The 20,488-nt window shown below is 43.9% G+C and overlaps 1 protein-coding gene across 1 annotated transcript in view; it reads left to right on the forward strand.

The window, feature by feature from the left end:
* The window catches only part of bcor (BCL6 corepressor), a 47,915-nt gene extending 39,447 nt beyond the window's left edge, over nucleotides 1-8,468 (forward strand). Inside the window, 5 exon segments of the mRNA XM_043222542.1 lie at nucleotides 230-396; nucleotides 1,122-1,267; nucleotides 3,593-3,670; nucleotides 4,656-4,806; nucleotides 7,110-8,468. Coding sequence (XP_043078477.1) covers nucleotides 230-396; nucleotides 1,122-1,267; nucleotides 3,593-3,670; nucleotides 4,656-4,806; nucleotides 7,110-7,404 — 837 coding nt within the window. The 3' untranslated portion in view covers nucleotides 7,405-8,468.
* The last annotated feature ends 12,020 nt before the right edge of the window (nucleotides 8,469-20,488 follow it).

Consider the following 20,488-nt stretch of genomic DNA (forward strand, 5'->3'; position numbering starts at 1 on the left):
CAGTGCCGTCTCAGGCGTCTCGTATAGAAAGTGAACAGCAGGCTTGGGGCAGGATTCGTCTGTAAAGCCCCTGATACCTCACACATCAATAATCAGCTCTGGGCGGAACTGTCTGTCTGCTCTCTGCCTGTCTCTCTCTTTCTCCGCGCTCTTTAATGGTGTTTAATGAATTTCATTCCTCGCTGCACCATAGTAACCGCTCGTCTTGTCTCTCTCCCGCTCGCTGTAGGAGGTGGTTTTGTACTGTCTGGAGAATAAAGTGTGTGACGTGAATCATCGGGATAATGCGGGTTACTGCGCGCTCCACGAGGCCTGTTCCCGCGGCTGGCTTTCCATAGTACAGCACTTACTGGAGCACGGGGCCGATATCAACTGCAGTGCACAGGACGGCACCAGGTAAGCACACAAGCATTCGTAACATCACCTCAACGGCAAAGCCTCGCATGCAGGACGGGTTTCCGTGACTTCCCGCGCTTTCGTCACACTGCGTTGGAGAGCATGTGCTTGCCGGCGCGGCGCGGATAATTACACGTGCGCGCACGTGCTGACGCGCGCACACTCAATGTCAGTAATTATATGTTTGCTAATAATGGCTTTACAACAACAGAAGAGGCCGAGAATCTTAGCTCGGATAATTACCGCAAGAAGAGCAGATTAGGCGTGTGAGATCCCTGTCTTCGCCATACACTTAAAAATCCAATTTCGTTTAGCGTTACGATTCCTGTCGGAAAGATGAATGACAGTGACGGGTTTTAATGACTGTTTTATTGGCCGATGCCAGCGGATAAAATTAAGGTAATTATGGACAAGTGAAGTAATTGAACTGTTTGAGCAAAAAGAAAATCTCGAAATTAACAAAGAAAGTTAAATTTAAATTTTTTTTTTAAAACATTGGCAGTTGGATGGATCATGTTTTTTTTGTGTGTGTTTTTTTACATAATATATAGTAAAAATGTACTACTTTCTCTAAGGTTAGGGTAATTTTGTTGCATTGTAACAGTAGTCAGAGACTCTGGGATTGGAAATTAAAAGAATATTTTTCATAATCTAACAAATATCCGATGGATAAAATAAATGTAAGCTGCGGTCTAAATTGTAGTTTTTTTTGCCGCTTCCAACAGACCTCTCCATGATGCTGTGGAAAACGATCATCTAGACGTGGTCCGACTGTTGCTGTCATACGGCGCCGATCCAACTTTAGCCACCTATTCAGGCCGCAGTTTGCTGAAGATGACCCACAGCGACATAATGGAGTGTTTTCTGTCTGGTAAGAGCGCTCTGTTCCTCTCTTCCACCTCTATTCCCAGAATTTCCCTCCAGTAGCAGTGTGGAAGGTTCGGCTCCGCTTGGCTATCTGGTTACTAAGCAACAGCTGGAGCGGAGGAGAAGCCTTTAGCACCGGCAAATCAGCTTTCCCTGAAAGGAGATTATGTGTGTGTGTTCGTCCGTATGTGTGTCTTTATTCGGTCTTGCGCGGCGTGTCTGTTTTGAAGGGTGTGCGGGTTTGTCGCGCATGACAATATTTGGAAAAGCTGGGTCGTATTATCGAATCGGTAATCTGGGTCTAATCTGGAGCCAACTAAGGTAAAATGGGGTGGGGTTTTTTTTTAGGTTTTAGAAGCTTTTGACATAATTCTGACCCCATTTTAAACAGCTTGCTGTGTTTTTTCTCCCTGCTGTAGTACGATTTTATCATTTTTTTGGGTTCGAGAATTTGACAAATGGCGAATTCCCAAAAGACTGCAAATCCACTAGTGGTCTAAAAATGACGCGCTGAATATTTAAAGCAGCTGTATGTAGTTTTTGTGCGTTCTTGCCACTTTGGAGCCCAAACAATCGATAAATATATCGATGATGTAGTTAAAGTGATTAGCGGTCGACTCGCATTTATGCTTTTCTTAAATCGATCCACACTTTTTGCGGCGCTCCGTACACTTACTAAACCCGAATACTGCTAAAATAGACTTCAGGTGAAGCTTGAGAAAGAAACCGAAGGCGTTCTAGTTAAAGAGTCGGCGTTCCATCAGAATTATTTTCAATCTTAAATGAAAAAAAAATAGCTTCAGATGGAGTTTTTGTTTGTTTTTCTTTCTGTGCAAAGTAATGCTCAACCTTGCCAGACCAAAGACGGTTTTCTAACTGTCATTATCTCGACCGTTCATTTTTGTGTTGAAAATAACCCAGAATTTTCATTCAAGAGTCGTTAATACCATCGCCGTTTATCGTTAGCGGAGCGCTGACCTTGTCACTTGCGCTGTTCGCCACCCATTGTGCGCAGAAGTAAAGTTTCAACGCTCAAGGTTAGACGTTCGCATGGAAAAAGACAAGCTGTGCTCCGGGTGCATGTGAAGATGGCATCGCAGGAGACGTGGCATTTACCGAGACGGCCTTTCCTGTGTTTGCGTTAACACTGACCCCTCTCGCCCGAGCGTAGCCTCGCCGCGACTGTCCGGAGGAGACGCTCTCTCTCTCTTTCACTGACAGTAGTCGTGTTTTTCGAGGCACGGCTTGATTAATGGTCTGAAAGTTGTGAGCTGAACTAGAGGGCATCGCGAAACAATTTGTACACAGCCTGCGTTTGTTCTTGACGGCAGTCGCAAGTTCTTTCTCCTACAAAGCCGTCTTAATACGTATACGTGTGTGTGTGTGTGTGTGTGTGTGTAGATTAGCTTCAGGGCTGCCAGTTAAAGGGCAGCTCAGTCACATGGTGGAGGTTCACACTGACTGGCTGCGTGTGTGTTTGATTATGCATGAGTTCGTGAGGCAGGAAAGAGCTCGGCCTGGAAGCGCAGGGCAGCATATTGTGTGTGTGTGTGTGTGTGTGTGTGTGTGTGTGTGTGTGTAAATCAGCAGGCTTGTCCCGTTCTGCTGTCTGCTGCGCTGATTTAAAGACCCTCCCCAAATTTGTTTTCCCTCTGTGGGAGCCTTCTAATCAACCGCCCTCTCTCTCTCTCTCTCTCTCTCTCTCTCTCTCTGTCTCTCTCTCTCTCTCTCTCTCTCTCTCTCTCTCTCTCTCTCTCTCTCTCTCTCTCTCTCTCTCTCTCTCTCTCTCTCTCTGGGTGGAATTGTTAATGGCTGCGCTGGCAAACGCGTCTCCCGTCGCCGCTGGCTGTGCTTCGCAGCGCCAAGTGGCATCTGAGCGCGCAACCACATAACTCTCGCAGAGCCTCTGCTGTCTATAGAAGACCATTTTCTCATTGCCGCTTGCAGAATGTGGTCCGTTTAGCCTTTACGCAATATATCGGTCATCGTATCGGTGTCGGCCAAACATTAGCGCTTCTTTCTCTTTTATTGATACTTGTTGTTATTCTCCTAGTCTTATCTTATTCTAGCTTTGGAGCAATATCCATCAATTAGCACTTTTTTTGTTTAGAATCATTATTAGTGTATTGATTTGTTATTATTATTTTTTACATGTATTTTCTTGAAAGGACAAACACGATCTTATGATAATATTAGCTTGAAGATTTTTTTTTGGCGAACGTAAGGGATTTCGGCTATTACAGAGGGGGCTCTGCCAAATATTCCGTGCATCTGTAGTTGCTTCCTGTTTACATCACTAATGGTCTCCTCTCTCTTTTTCTCACTCTAGATTACTTTGCCGACCTGCAGGGCAGAGCGGACGATGACCCCGGTGTGTACTGGGAGTTTTACGGCAGCGCGGTGTGCGGTGAGTACCACTTTCACACTCGATCACACACACATTCTCCGAATCTCACACACACACACGTTCTACGAATCAGACACACACACACACACATTCTAAAGATCACCCACAGTAACAGACGTAAGAAACAATGGAAGCGAGAAAAGAATCAAGCACACAGACACACAGACAGACAGACAGACAGGTAAACACCTGAAGGTAAATCTCTGTGTGAATCATCAGTGTTTGTAGACGGTCATTGATCTAGAATTGAAAAAACAGAAAAATAGCATCCATGTGTGCCTCTGCCTCTCTGATGTTCTCTTGAAAGTATTTATATAAAAATCCCCCATCCTCTGGGTGGTGGGGTCGGCACCGTGGGGGCAAAAATAGATGGCAGCATTTTTTTATTGCTCTTTTTTTAAACGAATTCTAGCTGCGTAGCGAGAGTTCCCCTGGCTGCCATATATCAGCAGATCGCTCGGTGTGTGTGTGTGTGTGAGCGGGCCCGTCTCCAGCTGGCCGAAAACAAACCCACTGCTACTGCACATTTTCCCTTGGATTCCTGGAATAACAAAGCCGGGAGAGAAGGGGAGGTGTGGAAGGGAGCCGCGCGGCTATTTTTGGGAGCTTTGCGCCGCCTTGGAAAAACCCGGAGCGCAACAGAAAGAGGTAGAGGCGCCTGTTTCGCTCCGAGGCGTACGTTTTGCCGCTAGCGCGCACGAACGAGTGAAGTGGCTTCACACGCAGCTCTTCCCGCGGTGCCGCTTAATGGAAGAGAGTGCAAATAGGAGAGCGCGTTCAGAGAGCGACGTGAGAGCAGCGCCGCGAAAGCATGTCTCGGCGTGAATCCGACAGGGAGAGGGAGGGCGGGAAGGATTTTTGAAAGGATATCATGGGAGCGGAATCCATTGCTAGCTCTCAGAGAGAGCGTGTGTGTGTGTGTGTGATTCCATAATTCACACTTTATCTCTTATTTCTAATCGATATCTTTCTGTCTGACTAACAGAGCCTGCCGACGACTCGTCTGGTTATGACATCCTAGCCAACCCGCCCGGACCCGGAGAAGACGACGACGAACAGAGAGAAGTTTTCGAGTTCGAATTTTCCGACCGGCCACTGCTGCCGTGCTACAACATCCAGGTGTCTCTCTCGCAGGGGTGAGAATCCAAATCTGTAGTCCGTCGTTAGACTCGCACACTATTTTTTTTGATCTTAGTAGAATTTTCGTAATTGAAAAAATGGAACCGTTAAAGTGCCGAATTCCTCTAATTGTTCACCCGTCAGTTCGGATTACTGTTGATTGCGCAAAGTTGGACGATGCATAAGATTCTATGTAAGGTTCTATGTGCAAGTAGGACATTGATCATCGTTGGTCGAAATTTTGATCTTTATTAGAGAACTGCACATTACAGTATTGCATAGAAATGTGCCTTATGAAGTAATGCACACTTCAAAGTATCGTGTGTAAATTCTGATATACAGTTGCCGCTCGTTAGCTAGTTGTATACGATGCTGGTAGATGATCGTTAAAGGAAGGAAGCCATTTGAACTTAGAACTCATGAATAGAGATTAAAGGGACAGTTCAGTCAAACATAAAAATAGTTTGGTTTTTTTTTCAAATCTGTACGACTTCCATTCATTTTCAGAATACAAATGAAGATTTTTTTTTTTTATTAATCCAAGCACTTTCTGACTCCGCATAGACAGCAAAGGCCCAGATTGATATCAGGGACGTCAATAAAAGTCCCACATCAGTGGTTCAAACTTAACTTTATAAATCTACGAGAATGCATTCAGTGCGCAATGAAAACAAAACCAAAGCAAGGACTTGATTCATTGTCCTCCGAATCAGTCGACTCTGCCAGTCACAAGAGTACCACAATGTACGCCTATTCCTCTTTTTGTAAACAAGGCGCAGCGCATCCGGGTTCTCCGTCAGAACACCAGCCTCATCTAAGTTTTCTTTGTCATAGCTTTATCAAATTAAGTTTGAACCCCTGATGCCCTATGTACCGTTTCCTCTCTGTTGCCTAAGCAGGATCAAAAAGCTCTCGGATTTCCTCAAAATGTATTATTCATTTTGTTACGAAGACCGTCCCTTTTAAGCCGATTCAAAATTTGTACGCGACCAGACGAGTAGTTGGTTTACACTAACGCGAGTTAGCTTCGGCCCGCGCGACAGGTAGTTCCCTTTAAGAACCGCGCGGCAGCGGAGCGCGTCGACCGACGGACAGGGCCGACGCTGGTTCGGCGTTCGCGAAGACGCGAGGCCCGTCGCGCTTAAACAGAGCGAGGACGGCGAGAGAGAGAGAGAGAGACGGTCTAGTGACACGCTGCTAAACAGACACAGCTAATTACCTCCCACACAGGCTCTCGCTCCGCCGTTACCGCGCTCCGCTCTCTCGCGCGCCCCTCCCTCGCTCACCCGCTCGCTGTCTCGCTCCCAGGCTCAGCTGCCGCGCTCACTGTTGTGTATAATCTTCAGTCTGCGCTTGTCTCTGGCCTTCCCCTCCCCCGTTCTCATTCGCCCTCGTTCGCTCGCTCGCTCGCTCGCTCTCTTGCTCGGCGCGGCTGGCTGATGCAGTATTAATGGCTTTCTGCTCTCCTCACATTTCCTCCCCCCTCTCGCTCGCCCTCTCTCCTTCGCTCTCTCTCTCTCTCTCTCTTTCCCTCTCCCACTCCATTCAGCGTTCCGCGCTCCGCAAGAGCCACAGACCGCCTCAAGTGCCATCGATTGAGCGCTGCCTGTTACTGCTTTCCCCGCTGCGTATGTGTGTGCGCGCGTCTGACAGGCTCAGTCTACGGTCTTTGTGTGTGTGTGTAGCCCATTGTGTTCCTGGGCGAGCGAAGGCCTTGAGAATCATTGTGTAATTTTGTCTAATTATCCGAATGCGCGTCTGTTCAGGGGCAAGCTTTTGACGCGGCGTATGCGCGCGGTGCATTTCTAGTTTCGGCGTTTCTAACTTTGCGCGCGCGTTCTGACGAGCCCGCTGAAAACGAGTATATATAGTACGCCAAGTAAAACGAAATCTCTTTCGGTACTTTGACTTATATATATGACAGGACGTGCATATAATACGCAGTCCGCGCATGCATGTGATGCTAAATTAGTTTGGCGTGCATATGATACCATCCTAGCCATCGTTTAGCATACGCGCCTAAGTCCATTTTTATGCATCAATACCACGAATTGTCATCTTTATTCGGTGTACTATTTATAAGCACTTCCATGAGTTCGGGTAAGAGCTCTGACACATTTAGCCTTGGAGCTTAAGTGGATGCTGCAACTTCACACCAACCTGCCCGCCTTATTTTTTATTACGCCATGAATAAAAGCATCAAATAACCGTATATAATAATATTTTTTTTACTGCATAGTGATGCAAACTAGCATAAAAAAAGAAAACCTCGCTCTCTTTTTCAGCCAATTAACATCTTTCTCTAATTTTTCTTTCTCAGACCTAGAAACTGGTTGCTGCTCTCAGACGTTCTCAAGCGCCTGAAGATGTCCGCCAGGACGTTCCGCGCTACGTTCACGCACATTGAAGTAGTGACTATAGCCGAGGCGGAGTTCTACAAGCAAGCGTCTCTGAGTCAGCTGTTCTCGTGTCCGGAGGAGCTCGAGGGATTCATGCCCGACAGCAAGGAACTCTTGGATCTGGTGGAAATCAGCGCCGAGCTGGTGGCGCTGCTGGGGTCGTCGCTCGAATGCCTGGACGACCGCTGGGAGCCGGTATCCAGACCTCGCTCATGAGCTTCTAAACTCGTACTCGTACTGACTCTTGGACAGACCCTTGGAGACCTGTGGAGAACTAGAAGCAAAAGAAAAAGGATATTCCGAGGCAGTTCTTGACATTTCAAGGAACTTCTGGACTGGTAGCCAAAGGCGAAATTGGGTCCCAGTGCAGCTGATCTTTCTGTTTGGCTTCGAGAAGGTTTCAGAACATCTCTCGCGCTCCTCTCGCATGCTAATTCTCCTGGTGACGATGCAAACCTGTACATAGTGTACATTCTGCAGATATGAAAAGAGAACGTACCTGAAGATTTGGAAGACTATCTCTGGCCAACCCTGAGATATGAAGCCGTGCTTGCAACGAAGAACTCTTTCGTTTAAAAGAGGCGTTTTCTAAATAGGAATATAAGTATATATACAGTCACTGTATTTTATTTGTGTGTATTATAAATAGATATATATATAAATATAAATAAAAATATATATATATATATATATATATGCGCTGCCTTTTTGTCTTGTTTAGTCAGGTCTTTATTTTATAATTGGAGTTACGATGTTGTAAATACATAATCGGGTTGAAAAGGGGTTTTAATCGCGATGTCAACGTTAGAGGACTTACAGAGGCCGGAAACCCCTTCGGTTTATCAAGAGTTAATTAGCGCACTTCGTCAGCGATTTTCCTCGCCTGGAGTAGACGTTTTTATGGTGTTGACCAGTAACCAGTGTGGGATTTTTTCGGTCTCCCGTGTTAAACTCTAATCTACAAAGCCGTTTCGTACTCCGTACGCAAGCCGTTGCTTTGACCGAGTCACTTATTTATGAGTAGAAATTAAGATATTTTAACGTGGCTTTTCTTTGTAAAATATTAAAGTAATTGTAAAATACTAATCTGACGCTTTGTTAGGCAAAGACATGCTTGAACTTGTAAATAATGGGTTGACTATTTCAGTAACTTGTTTCTGACGTGTGTTATTATTGTTTTTTGGAGAAGTGTTCGGACTTTGTAATTACATACGCTATCATTTGTATTTATATTTTACAAAAAAAAAAAAAGTTCCTTTAAATAAATGGCAATAAAAGATTGTGTGCATCTTGTGTCCTTCTTACCTCAGCCAGATGTACTAGATTGGCCGTGTTTACTCACTGGGTTTGGGGAAAAAAAAAATGAGTTAAAACTCTGAAAAATATTTTGGGAATATAATTGTATGTTGATAGACCGAATGGTGCGTAAGGTTATAGGACTTCTCCGATTAATTAATGCACAAACAGATTATTAAACCTCCATGTTTATCACCGTAATCGGAGATTAAGGTCTAAATTCCATAGCGACATTTCTGCCGTCGGATCAGCCCTATACAACAGAAGAGAGAGACGGCCACATCCTGCGCTGCTGGACAAAACAGGAAATGAAGAGTTCACCGGAAATTAGAGGCCTTAGGCTGGAGTGAGGGAGGTTTTTGTTGGTCTGATAGCAATACGGACCTTATAGGCTTGGTTTACGTTCCTTGGCGTTCCTTTATGTAATTTCCACGCTCATTTCTACTAAGCCCTATAAACTTAAATCCCCTGCTTGATTGTAATGGAATGGTTTACCCAAAGGCCCAAATGTGCTTTCAACATAAGTTTACACAGGCGCATACATCTAGATACAGGCGTTCTAGTTGAGCCACTTGTTTGCCCTAAATGTGGGCGAAACCCCCCACCACCCAAAAAAACTATATATATATATTTGTCTGCATATATTACCAATCGCTATCAAAGATAACCAAAGTAAGCCAGTCTGCTTTCAGTGTGCTTAAACGGCGTCAAATCTTGAACAGTTGAAGAAAAAAAATACCCCAGACGTGGCTGAAATTCGAATGAATACGATCCAAGTTTCCCATCTATGCTGGGTTGAGTAGATATTTAGCGAAATCGGGCTCTCCGCATTCATGTTGTCATGGTAGCCTAACGTGATGTCCCAAAGTTTCCGCTGTTGGTTTAAATTGACAAATGTAGCGACCCGAGAGACTTCAGGCGGCGTTGTTTATTAAGATATCAATATATATATATTGAGCACAGGCTGGTTGGCTGGTCTTAGCTGGTTTACGCTGGTGAGCAGGCTGGTTTTAGAAGGGTTTTGGCCACATTTCCAGCTTGTCCGGCTGGTAGGCCAGATGGAACGACCGGCTAAGACCAGCCTATATAGCCGCAGAGACATGATGTTGCGAATATGTAATAAATAATAAAGATGGTTTTGGTCAGTAATTAATATACATCATACACCTTGAACGCCTAGGCCAAAAGTGAAAACCTTCATGTCACTATTCAAATCTGTATCTGTATGCGCTCTTCTGTGGGCCACAATGTTTTCGTCAAAACTCTTGTCCTAATATTGCTATATATATATATAACTCAACAAGAGAGTATGACCCTTTAAATGTTTGGGTGCATTCATTGTTTTTGTATCCGAGGCACAATAATGGACTGCTGGTGGTCTATTTTCAGATGCAATCGTTCAACTGTTTGAACTGAAGAGGTGTGGGTCTTAATTACTCTAGTTAATCACGCACAAAGGACTTTTGTTTTTTTACTGTCCGTTTCTGAGTGCTCACGATTATTATTACATCTTTTTTTTTTTTTAAATAAGCGATTAAAAACATACAGCTCGTTTACACGGGACGTGTGAATTCAGTGGAAACCCGCGATAAACCACGAAATGTGCAGCGATTTCACCACGACCCGCAGTGACTCGGCAACAGACTTTACAAAAAAATGTGAAACAGTTAAAGCATTGTAAATGTGTTAATATCTACGCCCCAATCTAATATTAAAACGGTACAAAATATATGAAATCTATAAATGTAAGAAAAGGAGTCGTTTAAATGGATTTTAATCGACGTCTTTGAGCGCTGATGACAGTTGTTTTTAAAGAAATACGGAGATGAACATGACTTATTGGCCATTTCTAGCTGTGTCAAACGTGGCTCGGATATCGGGACCGCGGACAAAGCCGCGTACGGCCGGGCGCTGCGGAAGCTGGACTGCAGGGAAGAAATGTGGCCATCTAATTAAAAAACAATTAAATTACATTAGGCTTGGTAATTACACCCTCCCCCTTCCCCTGGTTCCGTGTTACGACGGTTAATCCGCTCTTTATCTATTAGTCAGAGCTGTGACATTGACGGGACTCGACTATCAGAGCGCGCGCAGAGGGAGACAGACGCGTCGACACTGACGCGACGCTTTATTCCACCCTTTTTTGGGCATACAATGATTTTATACACATATATTATATTTTAATTAAATAATTAATTATTACTAACAGTGATGGTCATATATTTAATTTCACTAGACATATATATATATATAATTAATTTATTACAGTTACAGCGCCTCTTGTGGAAACGCCGAGAATGCACGTAACAATATAATAAAATAAAATAAAATAAAGTCTGGCTTCTATTCTCATAAAACATACGCACAATTCATTTCTAACGCAATGGGACAACTTTAAGATGATAGGTTTTTTTTTTTAATTATTAAAAAAATATATTTCGCGGGCATTCGCTTGCGACTCGTTGGGGCGCGTGACCTGTAAGGCAGCGTTGTCGCACAGCATCATGGGTAAAGCGGTTTTCAACGCAAAGTTTGCTCAAACAAAATATTATAAAACGAATGGATTCAGGTAAAGCGCCGACCGACGCCATCGGAGCTCACGCCTTTATATGGTTCTCGTTAAAAACAATTACAGCTCTCTTTAAAAACCAGTTTCCCTATAGCGGAAATCGAATTAAGAGTTTACTTCCTGCCGCTGTTGTTTCGCTGTCTTCTCTTATTGCGACCAAGCACCGCAGAAGTCTCAATACACTACATTTACACGTAAATTACACATTTCGCCCTATATTTTGGTTCCTCTCCAGTGGCCTCGAGGAATAGCCTGGGCTATATCATGACTGCTTCACAATCTTAAAAAAAAGCGACTTGTTTATAGCCCACGTAACGTTCATTTTTGCATACCGGAAAGAAGGCGCGCTCACTGCAATGCAAACGGTGTCGCCGACGAGCAGAGCTTTCGGTAGGGCGTGTTATATTCAGGGGCAGACCGGGCATCCACTTTATTGCAGCTGTCGGAAAGTTTTTGTGTGTGTGTGTGTGTGTGTGTGTGTGTGTGTGTGTTCCAAGGGTCAACGCTGTGCCCATCTCTGAGAGGGGTTTGGCGTGGACACGCACATTTCTGGTTGGAGGGCAGGCAGGAAAAACGCTCTCTGGCGGATTAGGTAACCTCTACACTAATTAATTCTGCGAAGGGCCTTTCAGAGCGCCGCATGCAGCTCAGAGAGAGAGAGAGAGAGAGAGAGAGAGAGAGAGAGGAAGAGAGAGCGAGCGAGCGAGCGAGGGAGGCAGGCTGAAAGGATTGCATTATTCTGCGCTGCGAAAGGAAATCAGAGAGCGCCGGTCTCTCGGGGCCTCGGCGGCGCGCTCTAATAGCTCAGCGCGATCTCTGCTAGGATATTGCTGCCCTCGAGTGTGTGTGTGTGTGCGTGCCGGCAAGTGGGGGCTGGTGAGCGTGTGTGTGTGTGCGCCGATATTTTTAGGGAATGCACAAAGGACACGCGCGCGAGGATGAGAGAATACGCGACGAATGAGACACGGTTGACATTTTTGGACGCGTTTGGTCGTGCGCGCGGGGCTGGGGATCGGAATTGGAGAAAACATAGCGGAACCGAACGATTTTCATGACATTCGGTTCTGTTAACGGCTCTCGAACGCCTACGCCCCCCCCCCCAGCGGTTATCCACAGCGCGACGGCAAATAAAACGACGTTTTGGCTCTCGGTCTGAATCGAATGTGATAAGAGAAAGACAATAAATAGCGAACAGCTTTCCGTAGCGTGTTGCGCGACCAGCGGTGTCCGAGTATCAGTGAATTGATTCCTCTATGTTTTTCCACACTTTTTTAGTAACGACAGTTTTATTTATAGTCCAAATATTTAATGTAATATCATGCAGTCATTTAAACAAACTATAATATAAAATGTCTTAAACATTTCATAAAATAAACATTTCAATTAATATATATATATATATATATATATATATATATATATATATATATATATATATATATATATATATATATATAATTTGATTTAACAGAATTTATCGCACACAGACATTTAGGCTACAATGGCCCAACATAAAATATGAAGCACAAACAAAATAGTCCAAAAAGCTTGAGATGAAAGTCCAAAACAGCTTAGTTACTTGGTCTTCTTTTTTTAAATGAAAGATAAACAGCAAACTAAATCTAAATATCTTTATGAGTCATTCATTCATTCGATTCGTTCGAACCGCTGATTCGTTCAGGAATGAACTAAACGGCTCTGTTTATGAACATTCTATTAATGGGCTGGTCCTAAATTGGTCCGACCGGCTTAAACCAGCTCAAACCGGCCTCCCAGCTTCAAAACACACCTAACCAGCATATGCTGTTTTTTTTTTTCAGCGGCGTATTGCTTTCGCCTGTCTTGTGATATCCCTTGTCATATGATATAAATGTGAGGCCAAACTTTTCGCATCGACATCTCGGATACACCAGCAAACAGACAGCGAAAGAGTGTGTCACGAGTGAACGGCCCCTAACTCCGTCAGGAGACGCTCTTTTAGTGTTCGCGTTCACACACACACACACACACACACACACACACACACACACACACACACACTCGCAGATCGTGTAGGAGTTGTGCTCTCCAGTAGGTAACTGTGATCTTGCCATCTGTCCGTGCAGTCAGACGCTGGCAGCGGCCGTGGCTTGAAGGCGTGAGCGGTGGCGAGCTGGAACAAGGACGCGGGCACGCGGCCAAAGCGCGCGCGCGAGAGAGGGAGAGAGAACGCACGCTATTCGGGTCTCGGGTTGCAGGAAACTCTCTGCACGCTGCGACGCCTCCAGCAGCAGTTATAAATCAGGTCTAGCGCGCAAACACGCACGCACGCTCGGCCAGATCCACCTGTACGTCGTTACAGCTCACTCACAACAGTCTCTATAATATACACGTCCGCGCATGTGTTTAGAAAAGGCGTCCTCTGTGCTAAAATGTCCTTTTGATTAGAGGCTGTACGACATAGCTCGGTAAATGCAGCTTTGTGTCGTTTGTGCTTCCTTTGTTTGGGCTCATCAAAACGCTCATCTTAAATTTTTGAATGGCCGGGAACATTTAGTTGCATTACAGCCACAAAGAATGATTTGGTAGTCAGTTTCAGTATCTTATATAGAAAGGGAGGGTCTAATATTAGGGAGCGTTTGATTGGATGAAAATCCGCTAAGTGCAGGATGATGTCATCAGTGCCCTTGCTTAATTTTCTTGAACAATATGAATTTGATGTGCATACGTGAAGGAGTACACTAGCCTTAACGCTGATAGATACGAGCTGCAAGCTGTTTTATTTAAATAGCATAAAAATCAACGAAAAGTTTACAGTAAAAAAAGGTGCCCCATTAGAGATTTTAGAAAATGACCTTTCATGCAGTGTGTAACATAGCTTCAATTGAACGAAAACAATGAAAATTTTCCACATCTAAAAGTGCGCCACGTATAAAGTTATCTCTCTCTTGAAAACAAATCCCAAGCTGTTGCACGTTGACCTCTAAACATTAGCATATTGCACGCCCACTTGTTGCTCTCCCAGATCTGGAAAAACTGGATTTTCCAATTGGTCTGAATGAAAATGCATACTCATCCTTTGCCACGAGGCGCTGCTTTTAGAGCGGTAAAAATAGCTGTGTCACTGGTAACGCTGTACAGGAAGCAGCCCTGCACTTTATTAGACGTTACAGGCACAATAAAATGGAGAACGAAGGTGACCGGTTGGACAAGTCGCCGCAGATTAGCATCAGAAATGAAGGCTTTGAAAAAATGAATCTTTGGAAGAAACTGAGCAAATAAGGTAAAAAAAAAATAATGCATATGAAAGAAAACGAAAGTGTTTGCTCGCATGTCAGCATGTTGTTGGGGCCTCCCAAAACCAAAATATGAACGTTTCATAACCCATAATAGGGGCGCTTTAAGTATCTACTGTAGACTCTGATTCCCGGTCATCTTTGAAGCATAAAAATTGCGCGCACGAGACGGTCAGATGTTTTTAAGACCGTACAGTCCAAGCACATTTGGCTATCGACAAATCTGAGCGCACACTCCAATTTCATGCTCTCGCGCGCACACACGCTGACTAATTACCCCACTGGAATGTTACCCGACCTTTCTTGGCCGCGTCTGTTTAAAAAGATTTGTGTCGTCCCTACTTTCATCCCGCGAGGGAAAGAAAATCTCGTTCCTGTTTTTGCCTGTGCCGTTTTATCCTCGCTCCCCGAGTGGTTTTGTGTGTGCACAGGCGCGTTTACGACTAGTATGTGTGCGAATGTGCGTCAGGGGCAGCAACCTTGAGACCGCGTCTATAAACACGGTCATGTGGGCCGCCCGAAGAAGCCACTGGCGCAATCTCCACTGCTCTCAGATGAATACAAGCCAGAAAGGAGGAGGAGGGGGTAGCAGATGTGATAGCGGGAGGACGACAAATACACAACATCCTCTTGTTTCTCCGGCCTCGCTTGCCTTGGATTGCCGCGCTAGCTTCACAGAGAAAACTCACGGTTGTTGCGTTCAAACAATTCTCTGCGACGCACGGCGTATAAAATAAAGTGTTCAGTTTCAATGATACCATCGATTTTGAGGCCTCTTCAAGGGAGAAGTGCTGTTACTTTTTAAAGTGTTCACTTTCACTTGGTGGATAAAAACCTTCAAGAAATTTTGTGGACGCTAAGGAAAAGGCCTGAGGCTTATCTAGAGACACAGAAACTTGGAGTGATTTAAAGATAGCTATATATATATATATATATCAAATACATATTATCTATATATTATGTTTGCTCTATATTTGAGACCATACAGAGACCAGAGAAATTTCACCAAAAAAACCATCTAATCAATTTGATTAAATCCAGCTTGTCCCATTTTTCAAGTCAAGTTACATGATTTTACAGGTTTGCGCCTAAAATCGTCCTTTTAAGGAGGAGCACTCACTTTAAAGAGGGCTCTGCCGAGCGCAATAATCATTTTATTTAGATTACTGCATGTTCGTAATCGATGGAGGCCGAAATCGAAGCATGATTCCGACGGCTAGAAACCGCAGGGGACACCCTCACCTGACAACACCCTAAAAACGAACTAAAATAGCCTAGAACCACCCTAACAATGAGGTGACGAGACGTGCCACTTCCCGGGGACACGTTCTGCTCAGGATTTCTAGCTTGCTTAAAATAGCCAGGTTTTGGCTGCTGCCCAGACCGATCGTTATGACATCAAAGTGCCACGAGAGCGTTACGAAAGCATAAGGAGCCGTCTGCTCTCTACAGCTCTCATGGTACTTAGATGTCACGCAACGATCGATCTGCTCAGTGCAAACAACCAAAACCTGGTTATTTTGGGCAGAACGGGTTCCCGGGAAGTGGCGCATCTGGCCACCTTACCTAGCAATATCCTAGTAACCAACCAGAATGCGCTAGAAACTACGTAGCAATGCCCTAAAAACCATTCGGAGCGTTCCTAACAGCCACTTAATAAGTCTCCAGAAACACTTCTCAACTGCTAACCCCTCTAGAAACAGCTCAAACTGTCTTCAGTAAAGGTTTCGGAGATAAATGGTTTTGTGGCTCGATTTCATTGCAAAGGCTCCTCAGAGTTTCCTCAAAGAACTTTGCATTGTCTAGGTTTTTGAAAACCGTTCCGGTTATACGGCGCTTTAAAAAGCCTGTATCTGACCAACCTGTAACGTGACATCAAGAACTTTCTACTCTTGTATATAAAACGTTCAAGCGCTGCAAAGGACCTTTTAAGAACCTTTATTTTTAAGAGCACTGGACCTGTTTATCATGCTTAATAGTCACTGCAGAGCTTGTAAACATTCGGAACACTATCATGTCCGCAGCCTTAATCCCGGCTCTATTCCAACAGCCTCAGGGCTGTTGGGATAAAGAGGAAAAGAGAAATAAAAGCTCTCTTTGTTTGAATGCTGAACGCAGGCTGACACTTTGACCTGTCAGGGCCTCCAGGTTCCAGAAAGCTCCATCATGTTTGGCTCTCCACGGGGTGTTCACTTACTCTAAGAAGGGATTTAAAACCTGAATGACGTTTGAAATAACACTTTTTCTTACTTTTTTTTTTAACACTCAGATCCTTTGTTCAGTAGTTTTTATCTGCACAATCAGCCTTAGAGGGCCATTTCTGGAGAGATGTTTTCTCTACCTCCAGTCCTCCTCCAGTGCTCTTCCAGAGGTTAACGCAGGATTATAGGCGGACCTGATGCATTATCGTCCGAAGCCTCAAAAACACAGAATCTGGGGCATTTGTGGGGCATCCACATCTTCAAAACACGCGGCTAATGTTAAAGGTCCAGCTGTTAGAAAGATCCCCTCAAATCATAAACCATTTTTCTGCTTTCCTGTGCTTCGCTCCTCTCTCTCTCTCTCTCTCTCTCTCTCTCTCTGCGATCCCAGGAGACTATTTTTCTTGGTCTTGCCCGAGTAGCGCAGCCTGACCGGGGCCCCGTGCGCACACACATTCATCACTCCACCCCTACTCCGGCGAGCAAATACGCCGTTCTGCGGCTTCAGAGTCAACAGCACAAGGTTTATCCCTGCTGTGTGCGTGCCTTGATGTGCAGTTTGAGTTTACGACGAAGGATGGTTACTAAGCAAGTGACCAAGTGTGTATTCGAACCCCGCATAGCGAGTCGCAACTGTGCAGACGTGCGGCAATGTGAAGTATTAAAAACAAGGACTGGATTTTAATTGACAGATCAAATATGGGTAGCGCTCTTCAATGTTTGAATAATTAAAACGATGATAATTGGTACAAACATGTTGTCAATATAGGCTGCATGTTATGCCTTTCTAGTTATTTATTGAGTGCAGAAAGATTTAAGCTTGTGACACACCCTATGCACTCTTAAGTACAATTTGCTGACGTTCCCATTAATTTAATAAATGTTAATGTTCTTTGTGTGTTCAAAATGTCATTTTAACATTTTTCACAAGTTGATATGATTCTTTAGCGTCTTAATGAAAAGTCTATAACATACTTTAGTTATATTTTATGTATAATATATATATATATTGCCTGTTTTCAGCAAGCCATTCTAGTGCAAGTTGCTTTAAATGCTAATGATCTCTACTGACCCCGCCCCCTCCTCCGTGGGGGGTGACGACCAGACTGTAAACTTCCGCCGCGAAACTCAAAGTATCACATTATTATTAAACGTCGGTTTGCAAAGATTAATAAAAATTCCATTCAAAAATAAAGCAACGTTAATCCTTTGCGTCTTCAGCGGTTTAGACGTCGGTAGTAAATGAGCAAAATAAGCTGGAAAGCGTGAGTTGCATGCTTAGTGTTTCTATGAAGGGAACTTAGCATTTATTGTAGTAAATGTCATCATTTATAGTAAGTTTTAAAGTTTTTATTGGAACTTTAGTACTATGTGAGAAATAGTAGATCGTCTTGGCAGATTATGTCTATTTAATAAATTTTTTTATAAATGCAGCAAATTCGGGCAAACTAATTTTTTCATGTAGTTTGTTATATAGCAGGAACATTCGGATGAAGCGTTTCCCTTACCTGAAATGCACAGGTATTAGAAAGACTATATATCGCTATAGATAGACTATATAATGCATTCTTGGATTTAAAAAAACATTTTTTGTGCAATTAAAAATATTGTGTTGTTCGAATTGGCTGCAAAAAGCTCAAATTTGTTTTTAGTATACAGCATTTTCACTAAATGTATCGTACAGCTGGAGTGCGGTATTAACCAATCAGATGCAAGAACCGGAAGCGTTTAAAATGTCCGATATTTGTTGTATTCAAATGTCACGACATTTCGATGAATAAATTAATGAATAAATCTGATTTAATATCAAGTACTGATTGGCTCAGATCGATAAAGTGTTAGTTAATGGCGTCTCGTGATAAACTGTCACCACGATATTTCACAGCGAAGCCAGCGTTGTGTATCCAGCAACACCTGGTTCATAACCGAGGCCCATTAATTGTTAATTGCCTTGACATTGTGTGCGCAAAACCGGTACCAGAGCTTTTCCCAACCGTTTCGAAATCCCTGACGCCTCTCGCCCACAGCATGTTTGCGTTACAGGCTACTTGAGCGGCGAGAGCAAAGAGAAGAAGAAAAGCGCTCAGGGGGATGAAGAGGAGGAGGAGGAGGAGGAGGGGCGGACCGCGTGCTTGGCAGTAAATTCGAGCACTGACATGAATTTCGCGAGGGGCCGGTCCCTCTGGAAACTCCCCTGTGACGGCATTAGAGGCCTCTCTGTGTTATTGCACGCGCACACGCGCGCGCACGCAGCCCGCGCCTCTGAAAATCTGCGCTTTTCTCGGCCAGCCCCTATAAACAATAAGAGTGCTTGACTGAAGCCGAGAAACCTTTGTCGTATTGTGTGTGCTTCTGACCCAGCTACGCTTCCAGTGACAAAAACTTGCTGAGTTTTGCCTGATATATATATATATATATATATATATATATATATATATATATATATATATATATATATATATATATATATATATATATGTGTATGTATATGTATAAAGGAGGTTTTATGGTTTATCCACAGTGTTTATGAAAATAAAAAATGATTTTAATTCTATGCTAATGCATGGCTTAGTTTACTTAGTAACTTGTCTAACAACAGAAAACGCTCGCGCGAACACACACACACACACACACACACACACACACACACACACACACACACACACACACACACACAACTGTCATTTTTAAAAGAAATGCACCTTTTTTTTATTCAGCAGCACGTTAAAATTTGTTCAAAAGCGACGGTAAAGTCTTTTATAATGTTAAAAAGATCTTTATTTCCAAATAAACCGTTCCTTTGAACTTTCTGCTCATGAAAAAAGTGCAGTTTCCACAAAGATACTAAGTAGCACAACTGTTTTGAACGCTGATGATAATTGGAAAATTTTCGCGAGCTGCGAATCGGCGCGCCAGAACGATTCTGTAGGACGGGAAAAAAAACGTGCTAAAAAAATCAGCTTTGCATTACAGTAATATTTTAGCCGACACGTTAAATTACTCTAAAACCTCGGCGTGATCGTACGGCCGTGTTTAAAAGCACGGCGTTCTAGAAGCGGCTCCGGTTTGATTCTAGAGCGCGCACGTGAGCTGATTGCAGATCGTCGCTCTGGCTGCTGTCGGGTTTAACGAGCGCAGCGTGTCGTTAAAGCGCCGGTTTACGAGGCTCCTTTATCGTCCCACTCACACGCATATACGCGAGCGGCACACAGACTGCAGAACCCCTAAAGACTCAGATTTAATGCTTCCTGCCCGAGCTGATCTCACTCCCACCGCCAGCTGCTGCTTTCAATTTCCCCCTCACGCTCGCTCGCGCGCTATCTCTCTTTTCTTTCTTCAGCGCTTTAACTCGCCGGTGCCTTCGGCGACCGAATGTTTTCAAACCTGAGGTGAGAATACAGCGCACGCACACACACACACACACACACACACACACACACACACACACACACACACACACACACGTTCGTTTTTGTGAAAAGTGGGGACATCCCACACGCGGTAAAAACTGTATGTGCTATTGCCCTACACCTAAACCTAGCCCTACAGGAAACGACGGATATATTTTAGATTTTCAAAGAAACTCACTGTGCATGATTTATAAGTGTTTTTAAAAGTGGAGACATAGGGCAATGTCCTGAAAAGTCACCTATGCCTTGTCATACCTGTGTCATACAAATTCATGTATTCACACACGCACACACACACACACACACACACACACACACACACACACACACACACACACACACACACACACACAGAGACACACACACACTCATACTTGTGTCTATAGCTACTTGAGACTCATCCAACAATGCCCAAACATGAAAACTGTGTTTAATTGAAGTTAAAAATACTGTGGTACTTTTTATATTGATTGGCCTACATAATTCCGAACGATATTATTTTCATACCATGCTATGTTATTTATTCCAAGCTACGTTATAAAGATGGAA

Source organism: Puntigrus tetrazona, chromosome 22 (genome assembly GCF_018831695.1).
Source record: "Puntigrus tetrazona isolate hp1 chromosome 22, ASM1883169v1, whole genome shotgun sequence".
NCBI classification, from domain to species: domain Eukaryota; kingdom Metazoa; phylum Chordata; class Actinopteri; order Cypriniformes; family Cyprinidae; genus Puntigrus; species Puntigrus tetrazona.